This window comes from Culex quinquefasciatus, chromosome 2 (genome assembly GCF_015732765.1).
Source record: "Culex quinquefasciatus strain JHB chromosome 2, VPISU_Cqui_1.0_pri_paternal, whole genome shotgun sequence".
Classification (NCBI taxonomy): Eukaryota; Metazoa; Arthropoda; class Insecta; order Diptera; family Culicidae; genus Culex; species Culex quinquefasciatus.
This window is the reverse complement of record NC_051862.1, coordinates 177,979,300-178,000,984: the sequence shown is the minus strand read 5'-3', so window position 1 is coordinate 178,000,984 and position 21,685 is coordinate 177,979,300. Positions and strand designations below refer to the sequence as shown.

General features: G+C 37.9%; 2 protein-coding genes across 3 annotated transcripts; one reads left to right on the top strand and one right to left on the bottom strand.

Moving 5' to 3' along the window:
- The first annotated feature begins 4,316 nt into the window (after positions 1-4,316).
- On the top strand, positions 4,317-10,472 carry LOC6033146. 2 transcript variants are annotated; one of them, XM_001843583.2, is made up of 2 exons: positions 4,317-4,941; positions 9,582-10,472. In XM_001843583.2, the coding sequence occupies exons 1-2, from the start codon at positions 4,486-4,488 to the stop codon at positions 10,398-10,400; spliced, it is 1,275 nt and encodes a 424-aa protein (XP_001843635.2). In that variant the 5' UTR covers positions 4,317-4,485; the 3' UTR covers positions 10,401-10,472. The 2 variants fall into 2 exon arrangements, with proteins under 2 accessions (XP_001843635.2, XP_038112596.1); XM_038256668.1 differs by having other exon boundaries at positions 4,317-4,950.
- Positions 10,412-20,075, bottom strand: LOC6033147 (sodium-coupled monocarboxylate transporter 1). The gene is made up of 7 exons (XM_001843584.2): positions 19,551-20,075; positions 15,169-15,525; positions 14,959-15,102; positions 14,755-14,895; positions 14,209-14,692; positions 14,006-14,148; positions 10,412-10,811 (listed from the first exon to the last, which is right to left on the bottom strand). Exons 1-7 carry the CDS (start codon positions 19,769-19,771, stop codon positions 10,508-10,510), a joined length of 1,794 nt encoding a protein of 597 aa, XP_001843636.2. The 5' UTR covers positions 19,772-20,075; the 3' UTR covers positions 10,412-10,507.
- Between the last annotated feature and the right edge of the window lie 1,610 nt (positions 20,076-21,685).

Here is a 21,685-nt window from a genome sequence, read left to right as displayed (position 1 = left end):
GATTGATTTGGTATCTTCGGCAAAGTTGTAGGTATTGATAAAGACTATTCTGAAAAAAAGGTGCAGGTGGTTATGTTCTACATGACCAATATGACAAAGAACTTTGTACAAAACTCCTAAAAAATATTCTATTTTATTTTATATTTTTAAAACATTGCCTATGTATTTAATCCTAAATAATTTATTCCTATAAAATGTTTTCAATCTTTGGCACCTCTGTGGAAATAAATTGCCAAAACAAGTATGGTTCGGAAAATGTCCAATCAAAATGGCCATTTTCATTACCAGTTTCAAAAACCATGAATTTTGATACCCGTATTGCCCCAAGTCGTATAGTTCGATTAATGTACCCCCGGTAGAACCTTCCCGAGGGCACTGGCCACTCCGGGTGTGGCCAATCCAGTCAAAATGCCCTTTTTCATTACCAATTTCAAAAACCATGAATTTTGATACCCATATTGCCCCAAGTCGTATGGTTCGATTAATGTCCCCCCGGTAGAACCTTCCCGAGGGCACTGGCCACTCCGGGTGTGGCCAATCCGGTCAAAATGGCCATTTCCATTACCAGTTTCAAAAACCATGAATTTTGATACCCATATTGCCCCAAGTCGTATGGTTCGATTAATGTCCCCCCGGTAGAACCTTCCCGAGGGCACTGGCCACTCCGGGTGTGGCCAATCCGGTCAAAATGGCCATTTTCATTACCAGTTTAAACAACCATGAATTTTGATACCCATATTGCCCCAAGTCGTATGGTTCGATTAATGTCCCCCCGGGAAGACCTTCCTCCAAGGGAATGGCCACTCCGGGTGTGGCCAATATCCTATAAATGTGGTCCCAAGCTCATTGCCCCAAATCATTCTGGTCTGGTGACCGTCCTTACAATCTTCATAAGAACAGAATTCCTCCCAATTTAGTGCACAAACTGTGTCTTTCAATGTGTGCGTGTGTGTGTGTGAGCAATAAAATTACCACCGTGGATCCGCTTTTGTCGAAACCTCGTAAGGCACTGAATTTTTCTGAGGCTATCTGTTAGCTTAAATAGTTCGCATGAAATGTGGCAACAGTGGTGCAACATTCTCGCGTGACAGTTCCACGAAAACAGGAGAGGAGGCAAAATTTGCTAAGTGCTCTCAGCCAATCAGCAGCCGGTATTTTTCCTGCATTCATTTTTTATTTTCATCTTAACTTTTGAATACTTTAACAAAGTTTTATCAACTTTGTGAAATAGTCTACTTGCAATTTAAGACTTCCCCTTTCGTTTGGTGGATAAAGCATGCAGATTGCTTGAATTGGGTGGAAGATATAAGCGTTTAAACAATTACACAAATCGTTACACTTTCGCTTCGCGAAATTTTGGATTGACACCCGTAGACAGTGCCCTTAGGACAAAGTTCTTTGTCAAAAATATGTACACGTTAAAAATGTTATTTTTCAATAAACTTATTTTTACAAATAAGCCTGGTACAAATTTTATTTAAAGTTTTTGTCTCCAATAAGTCGGCCCGAAAAATCAGGGGGCCAAATAATATGTTTCCAAAAAACTTCAAAATTTCAATGGAAATTGAGTGCAATCAGCTGAAATCAATTTAACAACTGATTTTTTTTAAAGTTTTCGATGTTTAGTATCGCAAAAAATTTGGGTTTCGTCAATTCTTACATTCTTTGAAAACTAATGATTGCAGAACAACTGAAATAGTGTTAAATGCATTTTAAAGCACTTTTTTCATTAAAATATTGAATGTATGGCTTGTTATTTCAATTTTCATATTTTATTTTTGTGATTTTTGTAAAAATCTTAAATCCTGTACTTACATTTTTTTTACTATTTGCCTTCCTCACCTTATTGCCTTCCTCACCTTACTGAGGAAAGGCTATAAAATCACTCGGAAAATGAACTTTTCAATTAGACCTCCTAGACCTACCTTCATTTGTACATATCGACTCAGGATCACCAGCTGAGCAAATGTATGTGTGTTTGGCTGTATGTAGACATGTGTATCAAATCAATGTCACTGTCCGGCTCAACCGATTTTGACCGGAATGGTTTTAATCGATCCGTCTTAACGTCCCCTACGTTGCTATTTAAATTCATGCAGTTTTATCATGTATTTAAAAAGTTATGTTAAAAAAACTGTTTCATATTAAATTAAAATTATGGTAAAAAGGGTGGTTTTTTTTCATGAAACCCTCACATGTTATATATTTTTAGAAAGCATATCAGAAGACCTTTTAGGTGGAGTAAGAAATTTCAAGATCTGACTTACCTATCTTAAATTACAAGCAGTTTAAAAAATGGTCTGAAATCACATAACCTCAACTGGTCGGGTCTGATCGCCACGAAAAATCCGTCTAGAGGGATGCCATTTTCCTCAAAGGCCGTGTCTGTATAATCTTGACAAAAAGTCTGTAGGTAGTCTGTTTTTTTACTCATCACTTATTTTTATTAGGGGAGATCCATAAACATTTGGACACTTTAGGGGGGTTGGAATCACTATAAATGAGAGGAAGGCACCAATCACCTAAAGGTGGATTAAGTAACGTTTTTTTTTTATGTAAAATCGAATTTGCAATCGAAAAGTACTTTACTTTGTTGATTAGGACATTTCTGAATAAATATTTACACTCTAAAATTAAATTAATATTTTTTCCAAAATTACTTTGTATTAAAAAACTTGATTTTGACAAATTGTTAAAATCATTATTTTTAGATGTAAAGTTGAATAAAAAAATAAAAAATATAAAATGAAATATCAATGAGAAAAGTTTTTCAAAATGCATTTTACACCTGTTAGTTTCCAAAATATGTAAGCATTGACGAAAATTTTATTTTCTGTGAAATAAAAAGTTCTTGCGGTGCCGGAATTTTATAAAATTTTAAAACATTTTTAAACGACCCCAAACATGCTAAATATGATTATCAATGCAGAGAAATGCATTTTAGATTGTTTTCAGTTGATTCAACTTCTATTTTCATTAACATTTTGAAATATATTTGCAACGGCCTTAGACCCCAAAACAACCCTCAAAAATTTGGAGCAATCCTGGCTTTCCGCAAAGCATTTCAATTTTGTATGGAAAACCCTACTTTTTTGTGAGTCCGTCGTGAAACTACTTATTTTTCCTGTCATTCTTGAACGACGAAACAGCCTAATTTTCTGTACCAATAATCAAAGAATCGAATAGTATCCTTTTTCAAAACAAATGCTGAAAAGTTCTACTTTTCAGCACTGAAATGGATGCTGAAAAGTTGAACTTTTCGGCACTTGTTTGTAAAAGTTATACTTTTCAACATTTTTTTGATTTGAAATATTCATTGACTCAGTGCATGGACACTTGTCCTATAATTCTGTTCAAAGGGTTTTTTTTTTTTGAATTGCCAAAAAAGTTGTATGGAACTCATTGCAAATCTTGATTTTTTCATCACTCGTCGTATTTATCCAACAGGTTCACCTCGATGGATAAATGTACGACTCGTCTTGAAAAATAAACTGGTATTTGTTCCAGGAGCAAAATATGAAATTTTCTCAATTTGAACGCCAGTGTATTAGTATTTCAAATGGCAGAAAAATGAAAATTATAAAAATTGAATAACAACACAGTTGGTTTTTCCATACAAATTCCCAAACCAAATTGAAATGCATTGCGTAAGCCGAATCAGCTCAGATTGTTCTAACATATTAGGGTGTTGTTTTGAGGCCTCATTGTGACCGGAAATGGCTGTTCTGCATTTTGAGCCATCCTATTGACTACAGTGATGAGAAGCTTGTCTCGAAATGTGTTTCCGATCATTCCGCATCCCTGGCAGTGAGTGAAGTATAAAGTAACAAATTGTTCCTGCAACGTGCTTATTATTGAATGATTGCTGTGTACTCAGCTTCGACAACCATTACCATACTAAATGTCATTTAAACTTACTTTGCCAACCGTACTGAAAGGATGCAGATTTCAATATAGTCATTTTCCAGTGAAAGTTTTCCATTGTTCGTGACCGTTCAGCCCTTGCGCGTGATTATTCGTTTTGATACCCTTCTGCCAGACAATTATGAATAGATCATTAGATCTGATATGATTCATTTGCGCTTTCTATCGTCTACCTTGGCTCAAAGGACTCTAGAATGCCAACAGGGTACACAGTAAAAACAAATTTAAACTCACTTATCATGTGCTCCAATACCTCATCCTTTTCCACAGTGCCCATCATTTGTTTCGATGATTTATTAAACCAATTGAAGGCTCAACGCTAACGCAACACTTCTCACCCGGGGTCGCGTGGCGGCCATTAAATCGTCACAGCACAAATGTCGTGACTGTCCTTGGGGCGCCGGTAGTGTCCGCCGGTCCCTTGGGGTGCACGGACCTGACCTTTACCCGGAACGAGGGGTTTTGTGTACTCAGCGCCACACTGAGCAAACCAATCGATAATAACCACAAACGCGACTTCACCCGTTTAGGCGCAAAGTGGTGGTTCTTCTGCTCCGGAACATGTCCCCGTGGCCAACGGCGATGGGTTGTTCGTCATCATCGTCGGTGGCCGCCAGCGAGGTGGAAACTTCCCATCCAAACACGCCCGTCCTGAAGCAGGTCAACGGTGGTCGTGGTGGCGTTGTCGGCGGACTTTCGGTGGACGTCGAAGTGATCCAGTCCAAGTCGTCGGAAACGATCTCGCAGGCGTATCAACGAGTGGACGAGGAGATTTGCGCCCTGGAGAGCACCTGTCCGGGGCCACGGCTGCTGACGGCTGAGGCGTGGGTTGAGCACCTGCGGAGCGTTTTCGAGCGGGAAAGTGCGGCGATCGTTGTGGACGGTGGGGAGTCGGCGTTAAACGTTAAACTTGGTGAAATTCCGAACGGGATTCCGGAAGGGGAGGCAATGGCGGCGGTTAGGAACCAGGGACCGGAAGAGGGAATGCTGCAGCATGCCCGAAACGATACGGCCAAGGTTCGTCGTGTATGTATTCCAAGTAATCGTCGTTAATGGGGAGGAGGGTTATTGTGCGTTTTTGTTGGTGATTGCGTTGTGGAACACTCTCTTGTTTAATGTTAGCTGATAATTAGTTTTTAAATTATAACATATTCTCATTTGTGTGTAGTTTTATGGTTCGTGCAGCTTTACATACGGCCAAATTAAAATTTATTTTACAAGGAATTAAGGAAACAATTAAACATTATCACCAAGTAACTTACTTAATTAATTTTTAGATGTTAATTTTAATTTGCTATCTAAAAGAAGTAAAGTGAAATTTTATTAAAAATTGCACTTTATAAGCATTTATTATTATTATTTTGCCTTTTCAAAAATAGTGTCCACTTCCATCCAACTATGAAAATATGCTGCTGAGATTAGATTGACCTTCTTTTTTTTAAATTTGGATGACATTTTGTCGATACATTTCCTATGTTAAAAGATGCAATTTTGCAGCATACATTTTTCCATACTAGTCTCCATATATTTTTTTTAAAGTAATTTATGAAAATATTGAAACATTGAATGCGTCCAAAAATTAAAACAAAATATTTTTGTTTTGTTAATTTTCTAAATCAAATTTGCAATCGAAATATACTTTACAGAAATTTCGATAAAGTGCACTGTTTTGGAGTTGTAGTCACCTTTAGGTTATAATTTTCGGAAATTTTAACAATTTTAATTTTTATAAAATACTTTATAAAGGAAAGCCACTCCGGAAAAAATAATTTCCTATAATTTTCTCTGTTAGACTTTGGAAATTCGAATCGATGAAAATGTTTTTTTTTATACAGTCGACTCTCTGGCTGTCGGATCTTCTCGATATCAATTAATCTCCATCTATCGATGAATTCTTCAGTCCCTTAAATCTGCATACTTCAATTATCTTCATTCCTCGATATTTTCCCTTGCTTGAAGGATCTCTTCCTCGACGGTCCCTTGGATTCCGTTTGCTTTAAAAATCTCTTTCGGTTGTCAATAATTTCAGTTTCTCATGGCTTGCATAGACATTTTTCTTGGCGAAACGAAGCTTTGAAGGGTGTTTGACATTAGTTTGTTTTTGTTTGATGGACGTTGCCATGATTCTCTCCCATAGCTGGGTATCAAGAAAAAAATATTTTCAATCGAGTCTTCATTTTGCATCGTTCTGTAAACTGATGATTCTCTTCCTCGACGGTCCCTTGGATATTGACAACCAGAGAGTCGACTGTAAGTGTTCACTAATTAGACTGATATCTCGGAAACTATTGGTTGGATTTTCAATATTAAAAAAGTAAGCATGTGTGAAATAAAAATCATTCCAAAAATGTAAAATCAAGCATAACTTCTGAATGAAGACCTTTTCAAATAATTTTATTATTTCATATTAGAGACCATTTTTTGAAATTTTGTCTTTAAAAAGATCAGAAAATTTCCCAAAATTAAAATCGAACCAATAGTTTTCGAGAAATCGTCAGTTGACCCTAATTATCCATACAAACTTTGGAGATAAAACCAATCAGCTCAGTCTATTTTTTTTAATTCAAAAAAAAAAAAAGATTTGTATGGCGAAACTAATGATGCAAAATGTCTTTTTTTATACGCAGGGAATATGTATATGGATACAGTCGACTCTCTGGTTGTCAATATCCAAGGGACCGTCGAGGAAGAGAATCATCAGTTTACAGAACGATGCAAAATGAAGACTCGATTGAAAATATATTTTTCTTGATACCCAGCTATGGGAGAGAATCATGGCAACGTCCATCAAACAAAAACAAACTAATGTCAAACACCCTTCAAAGCTTCGTTTCGCCAAGAAAAATGTCTATGCAAGCCATGAGAAGCTGAAATTATTGACAACCGAAAGAGATTTTTAAAGCAAACGGAATCCAAGGGACCGTCGAGGAAGAGATCCTTCAAGCAAGGGAAAATATCGAGGAATGAAGATAATTGAAGTATGCAGATTGAAGGGACTGAAGAATTCATCGATAGATGGAGAATTATTGATATCGAGAAGATCGACAGCCAGAGAGTCGACTGTATTTGAACGGATTTTGAAAAGTTCTCAGATCAAGTTCTGGTGTGGTTCCCCTTGTAGGGCATACCCATAGGGACTCTCACGCCAAATTTCAGCTCATTTGGTTGAAAACTGGCTTGTCTCAAGCGAGCTCAAGTTTACTTGGGATTTACTATGAGAAATTTTGAATATTCGTTCATTCGCTCCTACAGGCCTGGGGAAAACATGTAGAAACTTCTAGGATGGCCAGAAATGAGCGGAATCGACTGGAGAACAACTTTCCCTAAGAGACCAGGTCGATCCGTTCAACCCCCATCGAGCTCAACGGCAATACATCCGGGGTTTTCGAACCAACGGTTTTCCCCAGAAAAGCATCAAATTTTCCTTATCATGCTATGAATGTTTGATGAACACCGCGACGCCACATGTCAAACAGCTCCCACGTTATTGTAAAATTTGCACCATAACAGTTTTTGTTTCTTATTCGGAGGTTTAGAATACAGCTAAATAGTATCAGGATCACCAAATTCTATAGTTCAAAAAGTAATAAAAAGTATTTTTTTTGGCGATGCTAGTCCACGTGGTAACTGTTTGACATGTGGCGTCGCGGTGTTCATCAAGCATTCATAGCATGCTAAGGAAAATTGTATGCTTTTCTGGGGAAACCGTTAGTTCCGAAAACCCCGGATGTATTGCCGTTGAGCTCGACCTGGTCTCTTAGGGAAAGTTGTTCTCCAGTCGATTCCGCTCATTTCTGGCCATCCTAGAAGTTTCTACATGTTTTCCCCAGGCCTGTAGGAGCGAATGAACGAATATTCAAAATTTCTCATAGTAAATCCCAAGTAAACTTGAGCTCGCTTGAGACAAGCCAGTTTTCAACCAAATGAGCTGAAATTTGACGTGAGAGTCCCTATGGGTATGCCCTACAAGGGGAACCACACCAGAACTTGATCTGAGAACTTTTCAAAATCCGTACCCACCCTAATGGATATATCTAGAGAATTACTCTGAGATATCTTCAGTTATGGCTGATATAAATTAATGTTACTTATTGAAATCTCATTTCAATTGACAAAATTCTGAAAATTACAAAACATACAAAATTTCGCCTTTTTTAATGTTTAATGAAATTGTTAATGAAACCCGAACGTCTTTTCACATTTCACAACCATTTTACTTCAAATTTTGGACCTTAAATTGAAAAATACATTTAGAAATTTTCGTTAATGCATCGTTTAAATTTTAAGCCATTTTATTTATTTATTTTCTAAAAAAATGTCTTCTATCAAGTTTCAAAATAGCAGCACTTAAAAAATATGTTCTGAAGTTTGCTTTCAGAATTACAACCTTGTAAGTCTAGAAAATCAATATGGGTATTTGTAAATGTAACCCAAAGTTTATTTTGTGTTAATTCATTAATTTTGATCATTAGTTAATTTAATTAATTACCATTGTCGCACCCCTCGCATTTAGCCTTCAATTTTTAACCGACTGTATCTTGGAAACTATTTGATTTTTAACGTCAAATATGTATATTTCGTAAAATTTGTAATATCTGATGGTTTTAAATTAACGTTTTACTTTTAGAAGAGGCCAATTTGTATTTGCATTTGTAGCAAAAAAATATTATTTATAAAAAACCAAGCCTAAGTTTGATAAACAATAGGTAAATATAGGGATTTTTTTTAAATGTTCAATAAACCAAATTTTTATTGTTTGATTTTTGGATGTTTGCAAAACCGCCTTGAGTCAGGGGTATTCAAAAACATCCAGAAAGCAAAAAATGAAAAAAAAAATATTTATTAGAAATTAAAAAAAATGCTCCAGAAAAATAGATTACAAGCTAAACCCGACAAATTCGTCTTGTCATTTTTTCGTTTCTTGGCGTTTTAAGCTTGTTTGCTCATTTAGCCTCCTGTGATCAAAATTTGATTTTACGTAACTTTTTCCATAGTTTAGAAGCGGTAGTGTTTTTTGATAGCCAACAATATTTTGATTATCTTTTTGGAAAGATCTAAATAAGTTCATGTTTTGAATTGTCATTAAATTTGAACTAGAATCAGAATGAATTCATTCGTATTTATTATAAATTCCGGTGAAATATCTATCAATTTAAGCAATAGGGTGTTCCACAATTTCTTAAAAGACAATAAAAAGCTTTTTTGCAATTCCGTCGTGAAACTACTTACTTTTCCTGTCATTCTTGAACGACGAAATAGCCTACTTTTCTGTACCAAAAATAACAGAATCGAATAGCAACACTTTTCAAAATAAATGCTGAAAAGTTCTACTTTTCAGCACTGAAATGGGAGCTGAAAAGTTGAACTTTTTAGCACTTGTTTCGAAAAGTAACACTTTTCAACATTTTTTTGATTTAAACGATTTATTGAGAAAATACATGAAAATTTTACTTAAAATTTCACTCAACGGGTGTTTTTCGGAATTGCAAAAAATGTTGTATGGAACTCGTTGCAAAACTTGATTTTTTCAGCACTCTTCGTATTTATCCAACTCGGTGAACCTCGTTGGATAAATGTACGACTCGTGCTGAAAAAATCCTCTTTTTGCAACTTGTTGCATAAACTACTATTTCCTAACTGTCTAAAATTTCCCACAGTTAGCTCTGAAACTGGACGTGGCCTTCGATCCGGTGAAAGCTGCCCGCCAGGAAGAATTCCTGGGCCGCGTGTCCCGTTCGGCCATGCAACTCGAGGCGGTTGCCTTCCGGTCGGACATGGTGGACCACGCTGGAGCGAGGGCGGCCAATCTTCGCCAGAGCTTTAGCCAGCTAAAGACGCTGTATTTGGAGTTGGATCATCTGTTGATATCGGCAAATAATGGCAATTATACGACCCTGCAGGAGCAACGTATCGACGGGGAGCTGGAATCGGCTAGGGAAGTCCGGGATCGACTTGGGGGTGTTTCGGAACAGTGGCGGTTGGCCGGGTCGTTGATTCGGGTTTCGGCGAAAGGGTTGCAACGGGCGGTTGAGTACTGGAATTTAGTTGGACTGTCGCAAAAGGCTGAGGAGAAAATTGGTTTGGCGTTGGATTGTCGAACGGCTTGCCATGGAGCGTTGATTACGCTGGAAGCGGCTCAAGCGGCTTTGCCGCAGGTTGACGTTCCGCACGTGACGATGCGTCAGCAAACGGCGGTGAAGCACGGGCTGGTTTACATGCTGACAGATATGGCCAACCCGGCGCGGTTTCAGCACACCAAACACGTGCTCGAGGGATTTCTCACGAATGTGCACCAATCCGTCACGTGGATCCACGACACCTTTAAGGCAACGCTCCAGAAAGATCTCAACGAGGCGGACCAAACGGTGATGCTGGTGGCCAAACAACTTCGCGAAATCCGCAAACATTACCTGTCGCAACGGTTCGGGGGCAAAATCTACGTCAAGCCAACAATGGGAAAGCTTCAACAGCGATAACACTGTTTGAGTAGGCTTAAGTTATTTTTGTATTATAGATATCTACATTTACTTTACATTACAAATACAAAACAACAAAAAATTCCATGCATTCGTCGTAATCGTTATTATTTGTGAATTTTGGCCGGATCTTTCACCCCGAGCAGCACCTGCATTTGCTGCGGGGGTTGTTTGTACTCGTAGTCGTCGACGCTGCGGACGGATTTGTACCAGGAGCGAACCCACGGCGTGAGCAGTCGGTCCGAGATGGGTTTCTGCTGGCCGCCGGTCGCGTAGCTGATGACGGTCCCGGCCAGCACGGCGATGATCGTGCCCAGCAGCGAGTAGTACATGAAGCCCAGCCGGAAGACCCACGGCACGGCGGAGTTGTCGTGGCCCGCGGCGTCGATGTAGAACGTGCTGTTGGCGGTGCTGTGGAGGAGAGGGGACAGATTATTTTCAAGAAGGGGGATTTGAAGACATAAACTTTGAAAATGATTTGCTACGGACTGAATACTTATTCGAGAAAAACTTGGGGCATTTTTTAGGATTTTGAACAATTTAGATTTTTATAAAAATTAGTTCTTTTTTCTGTTTAAAGACTGTTTTTTAAAGTAAAACCGCTTTTAAATTTTTATTTCTACAAGGTCTTTTTGGTATTCGAAATCACTTTAAGAGCGAGCAAACAAATAAAATTACCTTACAAAAAGGAAAAAAAAACATTGCTCTTTCAGACACGAAAGATCCTATTGAATGTTGTATGTATTTTCCAAAGATTTCCATAATATTTTTTAGGAATCAAATGATTATTTTTAATATATGTTCAAATTCGATGTTAATTTGACAAATAAGCAAAATGTTGTTCTTCTGAAATGTTACTGGTTTTCAAATATTTTTAAAGCATTTGGAGTTGCTCCCTAAACTTTTAAAAAACTTCAAAAATATCTGTCTTAGGGGGAATTCTCGTATGTTTGGCACTCGCTCCTAACTCCATCCAATTTGCTGGTTTTCACTATTTGAACAACTAATTTTGCAAAACTTTTGATAGAAACTTGCTTGCTCACTTCTTATTGAGCTATTTATCAATCGATTTCATTTGAAAACGCTTTTAATTAGGTTTAATTGAGTGTCAAAGTTCCAACTGCCAACATTAGAGGCACGCTGGAATTAGATGCTATTCCCCTACTCTTTGATTTTTTTTACTCGCAGCAAAAAAATAAAATGTTGAGTAGTCCTTACAACGATTGTTGAAATTTTTTTATCTCTTTCAACTTTTTTGGAAACATGATTTTCATTTATTGGAAAGCTCGTGCTAAAGGCAGCTACTTAAAATATATTAAATCCAAATTTAAAATAATGCAAACACTTTTTTACTTTGAGAATTTTGAAGTTTATCAAATAGACTAACTTGTTGTTAATAATTTACATTTTACAAGTTTACAATAAAAAACAGTACACATGTATTATCCTTAAACATTTGCTTCTATTTTTTGCACAAAATGATAGGATAAAAAGATTATAAAAGATAAGGATACAAAATTAGAGGATTAAAACGTAAATACAGTTCAGACTCGATTATCTGAAGGCCTTGGCAAAATTTCACTTCGGATAATCGAAACACGAAAAAAATGGTTTTCATTTTCCTATTTTTGTTTATTGAGCTTTAGTATGACCCCTATCCAAGATGGCGGCCAAAATGGCGATGATAAAATATTGAAAAAATGCATTTTTAATTTTATAGGAAATCAACTATTCAAATTTGACTAAAATGGGATCGCAGAACTAAAATTTGATGTTAAAAGTAAGAAAATATATTTTTTTTGTTCTTGATTCGATTATACGAAGTCTCATACAAACCTTCAGATAATCGAACTTCTGATAATCGAAACATCGGATAATCGAGTCTGGACTAGACTTTATAAAACTGTTCTTTTTAAAGGAAAAACATTTGAAAATGTTAAATACTTTAACAAAAACTCAACATTGATTGTTCAATTATATTTAAAAAAAAAATCGAACCAAATAGTTTCTGCCCGCTAAAAAAAATTATACTTTATAACATTTATTTTGTATTAATTTTCTAAAAAATATTAAAAAGTATTTTTGATAACCATAACCAGTGTTGGAAATCTCGCGCTCTCACAAGACATCTTTCTCTCTCTCTCTCTCGAGTTCTCGCCACAAGTCCCGAGCTGCCGAGAGCAACATGCCGATCGCCCGTGCTCTCCTCCGCTCGCGAACGGCCAGCTCACGAGCTAGAATTGCTCGCGAGCGAGAAGTAAAACGAGTTGGCATTCATAAGCCTGATAACAAATTGATACCTTGGAACGAACGGCTAACACGAGTAAAACGCACGAGTGAGGAGAAGAGAGGACCACAAGTTCTCATGCTCGCTCGCGAGTGAGAAAAGCTTTCCTTCTTCTCGCTCTAATTCAACACTGACCATAACTGTTAACCATAACTGTCTTAAACATATAATTTCCTTAAAAACCAACAAAACAAGCAAAGTATTTAAAATATAGTTTTATTATTGCCTCCCCATTTTTAAATGCCTTAAAAAAAATTAACCGCTTGAATATCATATTTTTAATCAGTCATTGGCCAAACCGTACATTGTTTGAACTTCTGTCAAAATTTTCTCACCCGCGTCCAAACAGCAACTCTTTTAATAAAATGACTTGTACACCCAAAATTCAGAATCGAGATAATCGTTCTCTCAAAATTTATTGAGGGCTCAGTGCCAAAATCGATAGAATAATGGTACCAACTCACACCATCATAACAAATGAGTTCATTCGTTAGTTGAATCAATAAATCACCAACAAGTGTCATACATCGACTTCTGACTTCTCCTGGGTCACCAAACTGTGGTGGCCGAGGCAGCTAAGTCATTGGATTGGTTTGTCAAAGGTCTCTGGTTCGATTCCCGTTGTCGACACTTTTGGTTTTTTGTTTGACGGATGAACTTTTTTTGCAAATGAACCTCGAGAGAATAGTTCTATCGCCCATCTCGAGCTGTGTTCTCTGCGTCCGTGAATGGTACCACTATTATCTCGACTCGAAACCATCATTCTCTCGGACTAGCGCTGCCAGTTTTGGGTGTAAAAGACAAATCAAAGCTCGTATTTGCTTAAATCCTTTGTTCAAGAAAAATGTTCAACCACGGGTTCAAACAATTCCGTAGTAACAGTTCAATAGGGCGAATCTGCGTTTGTAAACAAGCAGTCTATCCCTTTTTGCTCAAGTGACAGTTCACGTCAAGTAAGACGGGGATAGACTGCTTGTTTACAAACGAAGATTCGCCCTAATGAACTGTTACTAAGGAATTGTTCTGCGTACCCGACAAACCCTGTTTGAAACAGAACAGTGTTCAAGGTCAAACAAGAATGAAGGTTCAAAAGCAAACCGAGTTTGCCAGCAAACTCGTCACCAGGGTTCGATTTCAATGACTGTTTTTAATAGCTGAACAGCTATTGGTCTTAATATTATGTAATAATACTTTATGCTTGAATTGATTATTGAAATTTGTTAGCTTTATATGAGGGCTTGCTTTTTTTTTTAAAAAAAGTAGGGAATTCTAAACTGAGACTTGAGTGGCCACCCTGCTAATCCTAAATATTACTTACCCGGTTGCATTGAATCCATCACAGCCATCGTAATGCAGCGGAAGACTTGGATACTTCAGGTTTCCGTCTAGAATTTCCAACTGTGCTCCAGCAGCAATGAAACACATGGATCCCAACGATATTATTGCTCCCCAGAACGCACCCTAAAGAAGATGAAATCCTGTTGAATCAAAAAAACAGTTCGACGAATCAAACTATATTACCTTCGCATTAATGTACGGCGAAAACATTCCCAGGAAAAAAATTCCCAGCAACGTTCCGGACGTCACCCCGGACACCGAGATGGCCAAACTGAACACGGAACCGAGCTTCTCCACGACGAACACCAGCAGCAGACAGATCACTCCGATCGTGACGACCATCGTCTTGATGACGTTACTGGCCGTGCGTTCGCTGAAGCTAAAGTGGGGCTTCACAAAGTCGTCGTAGATCGTCCCGGACAGGGTGTTCATGAGCGTTGACATGGACGACAGGGCGGCCGAGAAGAACCCGACCACGAACATTCCGGGCAGCCCGGGGATCTTTTGGGCCACCTCGAGCACAAAGTAGGGGAAGATTTGATCGTTCTTCTGAACCAATCCGGAGTGGACCGGATCGCAGTCGTGGTACTTGCTGAAGATCAGCAGACCGTTATACACGGAGCAAAGCTTTACGATAATGTGACCTACGCCGAAGATCCAGACGGCCCTGAGGGGGGAAGTATTTGCTGATTTTTTTTGAACGATTTGATAAAACATGAAATGACTCACTTTTTGGCACTGCTAAGATCGGGCACGGTGAGGAATCGCTGGACGCACTCCGGCGTGACTCCGATGTTGGAAACCCACATCGAGGTTAGTCCCAGTGATACCAGCCAGAACGAGGATCGTAACGAGGGGTCGGGATCCATGCTGGAAAAGTTCCATCTTGTTCTTTCGAATGCTTTGTAGGATGTTTTAGGAAGGAGAACTCACTTGAACCAGATCAACCTTCCACCGGCATCGGCAAGCTCGAAGATGTTTATGATCCCACCCATCTGCAGCGTTCCGATGGTCATCACTACGCACAGCGCCACTATCATGGACCCAAACTGTAGCGTATCGGTCCAGATGACGGCTCTGAAATGTCGTAATATCCCAATTGAATATTGGTAATCCATGATTAAAGTACTCGCCAGCCATTACCGTATTCCCCCAAACGTGGTGTAGAATATGCAGATGCAGCAAATGATCGGTGTGATAATGTGCAGTTTAATCCCCGTCACTTGGCTGAACGCGATCGCCGGAGTGTAGATCAGCACCGGAACGTTCAGCAAGCAGTACAGCACGTACAGGAAGCTGGCCAGAGTGCGCACCCGTCGGCTAAAGCGTTGCTCCAGGTAGGCGTAGCAGGACGTGGTCTGCAGCTCGAAGAACACCGGCAGGAACACGTACACCATGAAGATGGTCACGATCAGCCCGGAGATGGAGCAGGCCCAGTACTGGATGCCGTACCGGTACATCTCGGCCGGGACGCCCAGCATCGTGACGGCGGAGATGTGGCTGAATGCAGTAATTGTGAAATAGATTAACTTTGAGTCATTGAAGTTGCTACATTTCTCGGCAGGCTGCAATAATTTCAATTTAAATTTCAGGAACAAATTTTGGTCTTCGGGGGCGACGGAATGCACAGCTTTCTGAGGCTGCTCTCGCCCCCAACCCCTCTGCCCTCCCCCCATTCTGCTCTCAGCATTCTTGCAAAAATTCATCCAATAAACGCAATCAATTCCCAATTGTTAGTGCTTGTGCCCTCAGGGCATCTGCAACGCTGGAGTGCAAATCAAATGTTGCATCCGGCTTAAGAATATCGAGATTAAATTTGCCACCTTGAAAAAACTCCGTCATCGCCACCGCTATTGTAGCAAATTTGCCAATTTGCAAATTTGCGGGGATAAATATGGGATATTTATCATTTTTTGCTCTCGTTTACCTACAAAATCAATAATTATGTATTGATTCATGCCTAGAAATGCTAAAAGTTTATTAATCTTTTTAATCCTATTGAAAATTTCAAAGAATTTCATTTTTTCGAAAATATCGAAATTTCAACAATTTGCTACCCGATTTGATTCTCACCAAACGCACACATCTAAACTTTACGTAGTCTACGCCATTCCGGTTATGTCTGTGACATAACTACTTTGACTTTTTGGTTAGAATAACGGCTGCTCATACAGATTTTCGTTTTTTTATAGCACTTTTTTTATGAAAAATCCAAAAGCCTAATAATATTCTAAAGCTTACAGAAAATAATCTTTGGCAATATTTAGGGCGTCCAAATTTCCCGGAAAACGGGAAAAATATTTTTGGAATCCCGGGAATTCCCGGGATCCCGGGATTTTTTTTAAACAGTCATAAAATCTATTTTTTTATTATATTTGGCTTAAGGCTTTAAAGCTTAAGGCAACAGATAAAATGGCACTAGTCAATGTAAAATTTTAGATACGTTTTGAATTTCATGTTTAATACAATTAAAGTTTATGCAACAAGTGGCAAAAAGAATTTTTTTCAGCACGAGTCGTAGATTTATCGGATAAATCTCGATTACTTTTTCAAAATGTCCTATTCACATAGTAAACTCTTGGCGCAGTGGTTTTTTTTTGAAAATGTAATCTAGAAATACCGTCAGTGGGGGTGACTATGGGTCAAAAAACGATACACCTCTTGTAATTTCTTACTAACAAAAACAATTTGAATAACATCTAAAATCTTTCAACGTAGATTTGTTCTTAGATAGTTTACTGACATTTTCCCAAAATATGGTGGATTTTGATGAATACTACCTTGAATGCCAATAGTTTGAAAATTGACCCAATCTCACCCCTTTCAGGGGGTGACACTGGGTCAAATGAAACTAAAATGATGCTCAAATACAACGATATGGTAAAAACAAGTCATCCAACAGTGTTTCTTGTTCGAGGGAATCATATTGAAATGTTACAATGTTTGAAGTGGAGATTTTCAAACATTTGGGTAGTTTTCGAGCAATTCTAACAAAAATATTAGAAAAATGATTTTTCGAGAGGTCATTTTTGGTCAAAAACGTACCTCAACTTTAGACAGCTGCCAAAATAACAGGATTTGTTCTAGGAACGAGATTTTTTTCAGCGAAGTCATCTTAAGATGTCCCCTACACAACCCTTTTAACAGAATTCAGTTTCATTGAGAAGAACCTGAGAAATGGTAAAATCCGTAAAAAATCACTTTGACCCAATGTCACCCCCACTGACGGTACGACAAATGCTGGAAAAACAAGCTTTACCACAAGTTGCTTACAACATTTTTCACAATCCCGAATAAACGCCCTTGAAAAAAAATATATATAAAAAAACTTATTGATACTAGTGCTGCAAAGTTCAACTAGGGGAAATATACCCATTTTAATCACCCTAAGCCGTTCGACCAATTCTCATCACTTTTGCCGTTTTCCGCTATTAAATCAACATTTTCAGATGTATCAACAATGGAGAGTTGCTTGCTCACTTTTATTTGAGCTATTTATTACTTTGGAACAGTCAAAAACACTTTATGAAAGCTGTAATTCACGATCAAAGTGCTGATAGGCCGATAATAAAAATAGGCTGAAAAAGGGTATAGTTCCCCTATTACAAAAAAAAGTTTTACAAAAAACATATTTTACAAATAATCTTTGAGTTACTACCGCCTAATAAAGAAAAAAGAGGAATACAGTCTGAATAGGTAAGAAGATTTTAGAGCAATAAATTTGGGGATCGGTGTTCTGTGAAATTGTTTTGTTCTGTTCCTTTTTAAACCAAAGTCATTCAAAACATCAATCATTAAAAATGGCTAAATAGATGTCTTTATTCGTTTCATTTGTCCTGATTTGATTTTTTTTGAAATTTTATATCATAAAAATCCGTAGATATCTCAAACTTTTAAAAATATACAAAATCAAATAGAACATACTAAAAGCGCTAGGCATTATGCAGATCGGTAAGCCCAAATTTGAACAGTTTTCCCTAATAATCCAAATTTATGCTAATATATGTCGAATACAAATTACAATGCTTTAAAACTATTATCGATTATGAGGTATTCAACTTTTAATCTATTTCGACAACCAAATCTGAATTTCCAGACCAAAATTTATTTTTTTTTAATTTCGGGAATTCCCGGGACAAATTATAAAAAAATCCCGGGATTAGGGAATTCCCGGTTTTGGAAAAATCCCGGGATTTTTGTCCCGGGAATTCCCGGGATGGACGCACTAAAAAATTAACTTTATAAAATAAGAATGGTGCACGGTTGATGGAATGCAAAATACCACAAAAAAACTCGAGTTTTTTTAAAGGTCCTATAAACAATTGTCTTTCATATGTTTATAGGACCTATAAAAAAACTATAGAAATATTTTTTCAACTCAATTCATGAGAAAGGAGGAAAAAATCACAAAAATATAAAAAAAACCCTGTTTTAAAAAGAAAGGAACTGCTCACTTCAAAAAGAAGGCAAAAAGTAAACAATACTTCTGAAAAAGGCTTAATTTAATGAATGCACTATGTGTGAAAGATTGCAAATCATCGCAAAAACCTGTTTGAAAATATAAATATTGCTCATGTTTGAAAGTGTTCAAAAACTCACAAAAAATATTAAATACTTTTCTACAACGTCTTCTCTAAAATAGTAAATGCAAAAAATAACCGATTTTGTTTTGGAACTTTGTTTTAATAAAAAATTGCTCATGTTCAAAAGATTGTTCTCACAGAAATTAATAAAATATGTGCAGGTGGTTATGTTACCCATGACCCATATGACAAAGAACTATGCAAAATTTCATTGGATTTCATTGGATTAACTCATTAATCACTTTGTCTTTTTACCTCAAACGTGTTCGCACTCGAAATCAACTTTTTTGGTCAAGCTAAAGTTTTCGAGGCACTATTGATACCATCAAAACAAGCTAGAATCCCGATTTTCATCCAAATCGGACCACTTCCTCACTTTTGGCACCAACTCAATGTTTCGCATTTTTTGTGAAGATTGTGAGAAAACTTCACTTTCTTAATGGGATATCTTTGGAACCACAATTCTTAAAAGGTTATTTTTTTCATTTTTGCGCAAATGGAAACTTGAGTTAATCATACAAATTTTCCAATTTTGATTTCATGAATCATTGTCATTTAATTTTAAAGGATAGAATTTAATAAATAGTTTTAAATGCACACTATTATTTTGATATTTTCAAAATTTAATGTGACTACCCAGGAATCCTAAAATTTCATGGATAAATTCAAGTTGCATTTTCAGAAATTTGGAACAATCCTCGTTGTGTAACGTTGAAAGGATTCATGCATAATTTGCAAAACATTCATGCAAATTTCCAGAAAAAAATCATGCGATTCCCTATTGGGTGTACAAATTAGCATTGAATCAATGTTGTATTCTGAAAGTGAATTCGCTTTCAGTGTATTCACATTCTGAACTGGTAAATGGTTATTCGTATGACCTGCGTCTACTTTTTGAACTGTTTAGATATCCAGATCTCAGAAATGCTAGCTGGTACTCACGTCGCCGTCAGTGACATCGCCACCGGAAACACCTTCATCTGCTTGCTACCGAGCAGATACTCGGCGGTGTTGTCCTGCTTTTGCTTGGCGAAGAATCCGTAATACAGCCCGATCAGCGTGGACAAGCCGAGCATCACGCAAAAGATGACGTAATCGGCCGTCTGGAACCACAGCTGACCCGTCTGGTGGACCACCTCTTCCGGTGGGCTCTCCATGGTCATGACTTTTTCTTTGGTGCTCGGTAGAGTTTGCGTTCCCGCCGGTATTGTGGGACCAACTTGGAATGCAACACACAACACGCTCGAAACTTTCTCAAACGACACTTTCACTGCGACGGTGCATCGTGCGTGACTGAGAATGCTGAGGGTTTGGCCGCACGCGCCACTCGGCTTAACTATGTTCTAACAAGTAGTGCGAGGTTATTTATAACCTGCGACGCGTTTTGAGGCGCGAAGATCACTGACACGGTCCGATACAGCGCAGAAAGGGCCCCGGCGGTCACGACACCTTCCAACGGTAGACTGAACCGGGAGCGGTCACTTTATCTACGAGATATATATCTTTCTGAATACCGTGGGATGATACTGGTTAAATAGAGAGAGAGAGAGGATGAGAGTGATAGCAATATAACACGCCACATTAGAGTAAATTCGGGAGTGTGGCGTCGTCTCAAAGCGTGATTCGGGACATGTTTGGGTATGGTAACATCTGAATGGAAAATGATTTTTTTCTGCCACTTCTGGAAGATTAAGCATCACCTGAACTACCAAAGATTACGTACAAAAATCATTTACAGCAAATACATCAAGTTTTGAACCACCCTTCGAGATCTGTATACCGACTAGGTAGGCGCCGTTACTGGTCAGGGTCAGAGATATGTGATAAAAATAAATTCTACGGCTTTTCTGAATGACCATATTGAGCAGCTTGGGCAAACTCAACAGATTTAATACGCATATCTTTACTTAGTGGCGCTTTCGTCATAGGGGACAAAGGCACATAAAGCATGTTTTAATGCTTTCACCTACATTGTTATCTAATGCAATTAAAGATTTTTGAACAGGTCGCTTTGTTAGCATTGTTTTGATTCACGCTGTTACCATGCTCCTTTGTGCATCTGATGTGCGTGTGAAAATGAGAGGAATGAACTGGATCATGTCCAGAACAAGTCGCATTTAGATGGTCAAATTTCTATTTTTCCAAAAATCAGCCTTTTTATGTATTGGTTGAACCGTGAGTATGCCTTTGATTTTCATCAAATTTAATAAAACTGTTTTTTTCTACAAATTTATCAGCTGATTCAAGTCAGGCTATACGTACAGCGGTAAGCATCTGTCCACAGTGTGGTAGAAATAGAGTAGCTGATGATGAGATAACAATTGAGATCAAGTGCAGATAAAATCGCGAAGTCGTGTTTGTTAAACATGAGATGTTTAGAGATCTAATCCCGCCGTTTACTGGGGACGGCCATCAAATTAGACGGCGTGGATCTTGGACTGTGGAATCAGCCGACTGGCAACAGTTAGGGAAGGATGGGGTTCGATTGAGTTAGGAGTTTTGCTCCCTTTGTTAATAAGATTTCCAGGTATCATTGATATGATAGAAACTTTGTAGAAATGTTATTCTTGGGTTATATAAGGGTAATTCTCTACCAACTCACACGAAATCGGGAAAAGTTGCCCCGACCCCTCTTCGATTTGCGTGAAACTTTGTCCTAAGGGGTAGCTTTTGTCCCTGATCACGAATCCAAGGTCCGTTTTTTGATATCTCGTGACGGAGGGGCGGTACGACCCCTTCCATTTTTGAACATGCGAAAAAAGAGGTGTTTTTCAATAATTTGCAGCCTGAAACGGTGATGAGAAAGAAGGGACTTTTATGTAAAATTAGACGCCCGATTTGATGGCGTACTCAGAATTCCGAAAAAACGTATTTTTCATCGAAAAAAACACTGAAAAAGTTTTAAAAATTCTCCCATTTTCCGTTACTTGACTGTAAAAGTTTTTGGAACATGTAATTTATTGGGAAATTTAATGTACTTTTCGAATCTACATTGACCAAGAAGGGTAATTTTTTCATTTAGAACAAAATTTTTCATTTTAAAATTTCGTGTTTTTTTCTAACTTTGCAGGGTTATT

Excerpts from the sequence above, each read along its gene's own strand:
- LOC6033147 (XM_001843584.2), bottom strand. The coding sequence starts at position 19,771 with ATGACCATGGAGAGCCCACCGGAAGAGGTGGTCCACCAGACGGGTCAG. Across the intron at positions 14,149-14,208 it reads CGCCGTACATTAATGCGAAG|GGTGCGTTCTGGGGAGCAAT; the intron begins GTAATATAGTTT and ends CATCTTCTTTAG. Across the intron at positions 10,812-14,005 it reads GATGGATTCAATGCAACCGG|CACCGCCAACAGCACGTTCT; the intron begins GTAAGTAATATT and ends TCTCCTCCACAG.
- LOC6033146 (XM_038256668.1), top strand. The coding sequence starts at position 4,486 with ATGTCCCCGTGGCCAACGGCGATGGGTTGTTCGTCATCATCGTCGGTG. Across the intron at positions 4,951-9,581 it reads ATACGGCCAAGGTTCGTCGT|TTAGCTCTGAAACTGGACGT; the intron begins GTATGTATTCCA and ends AATTTCCCACAG.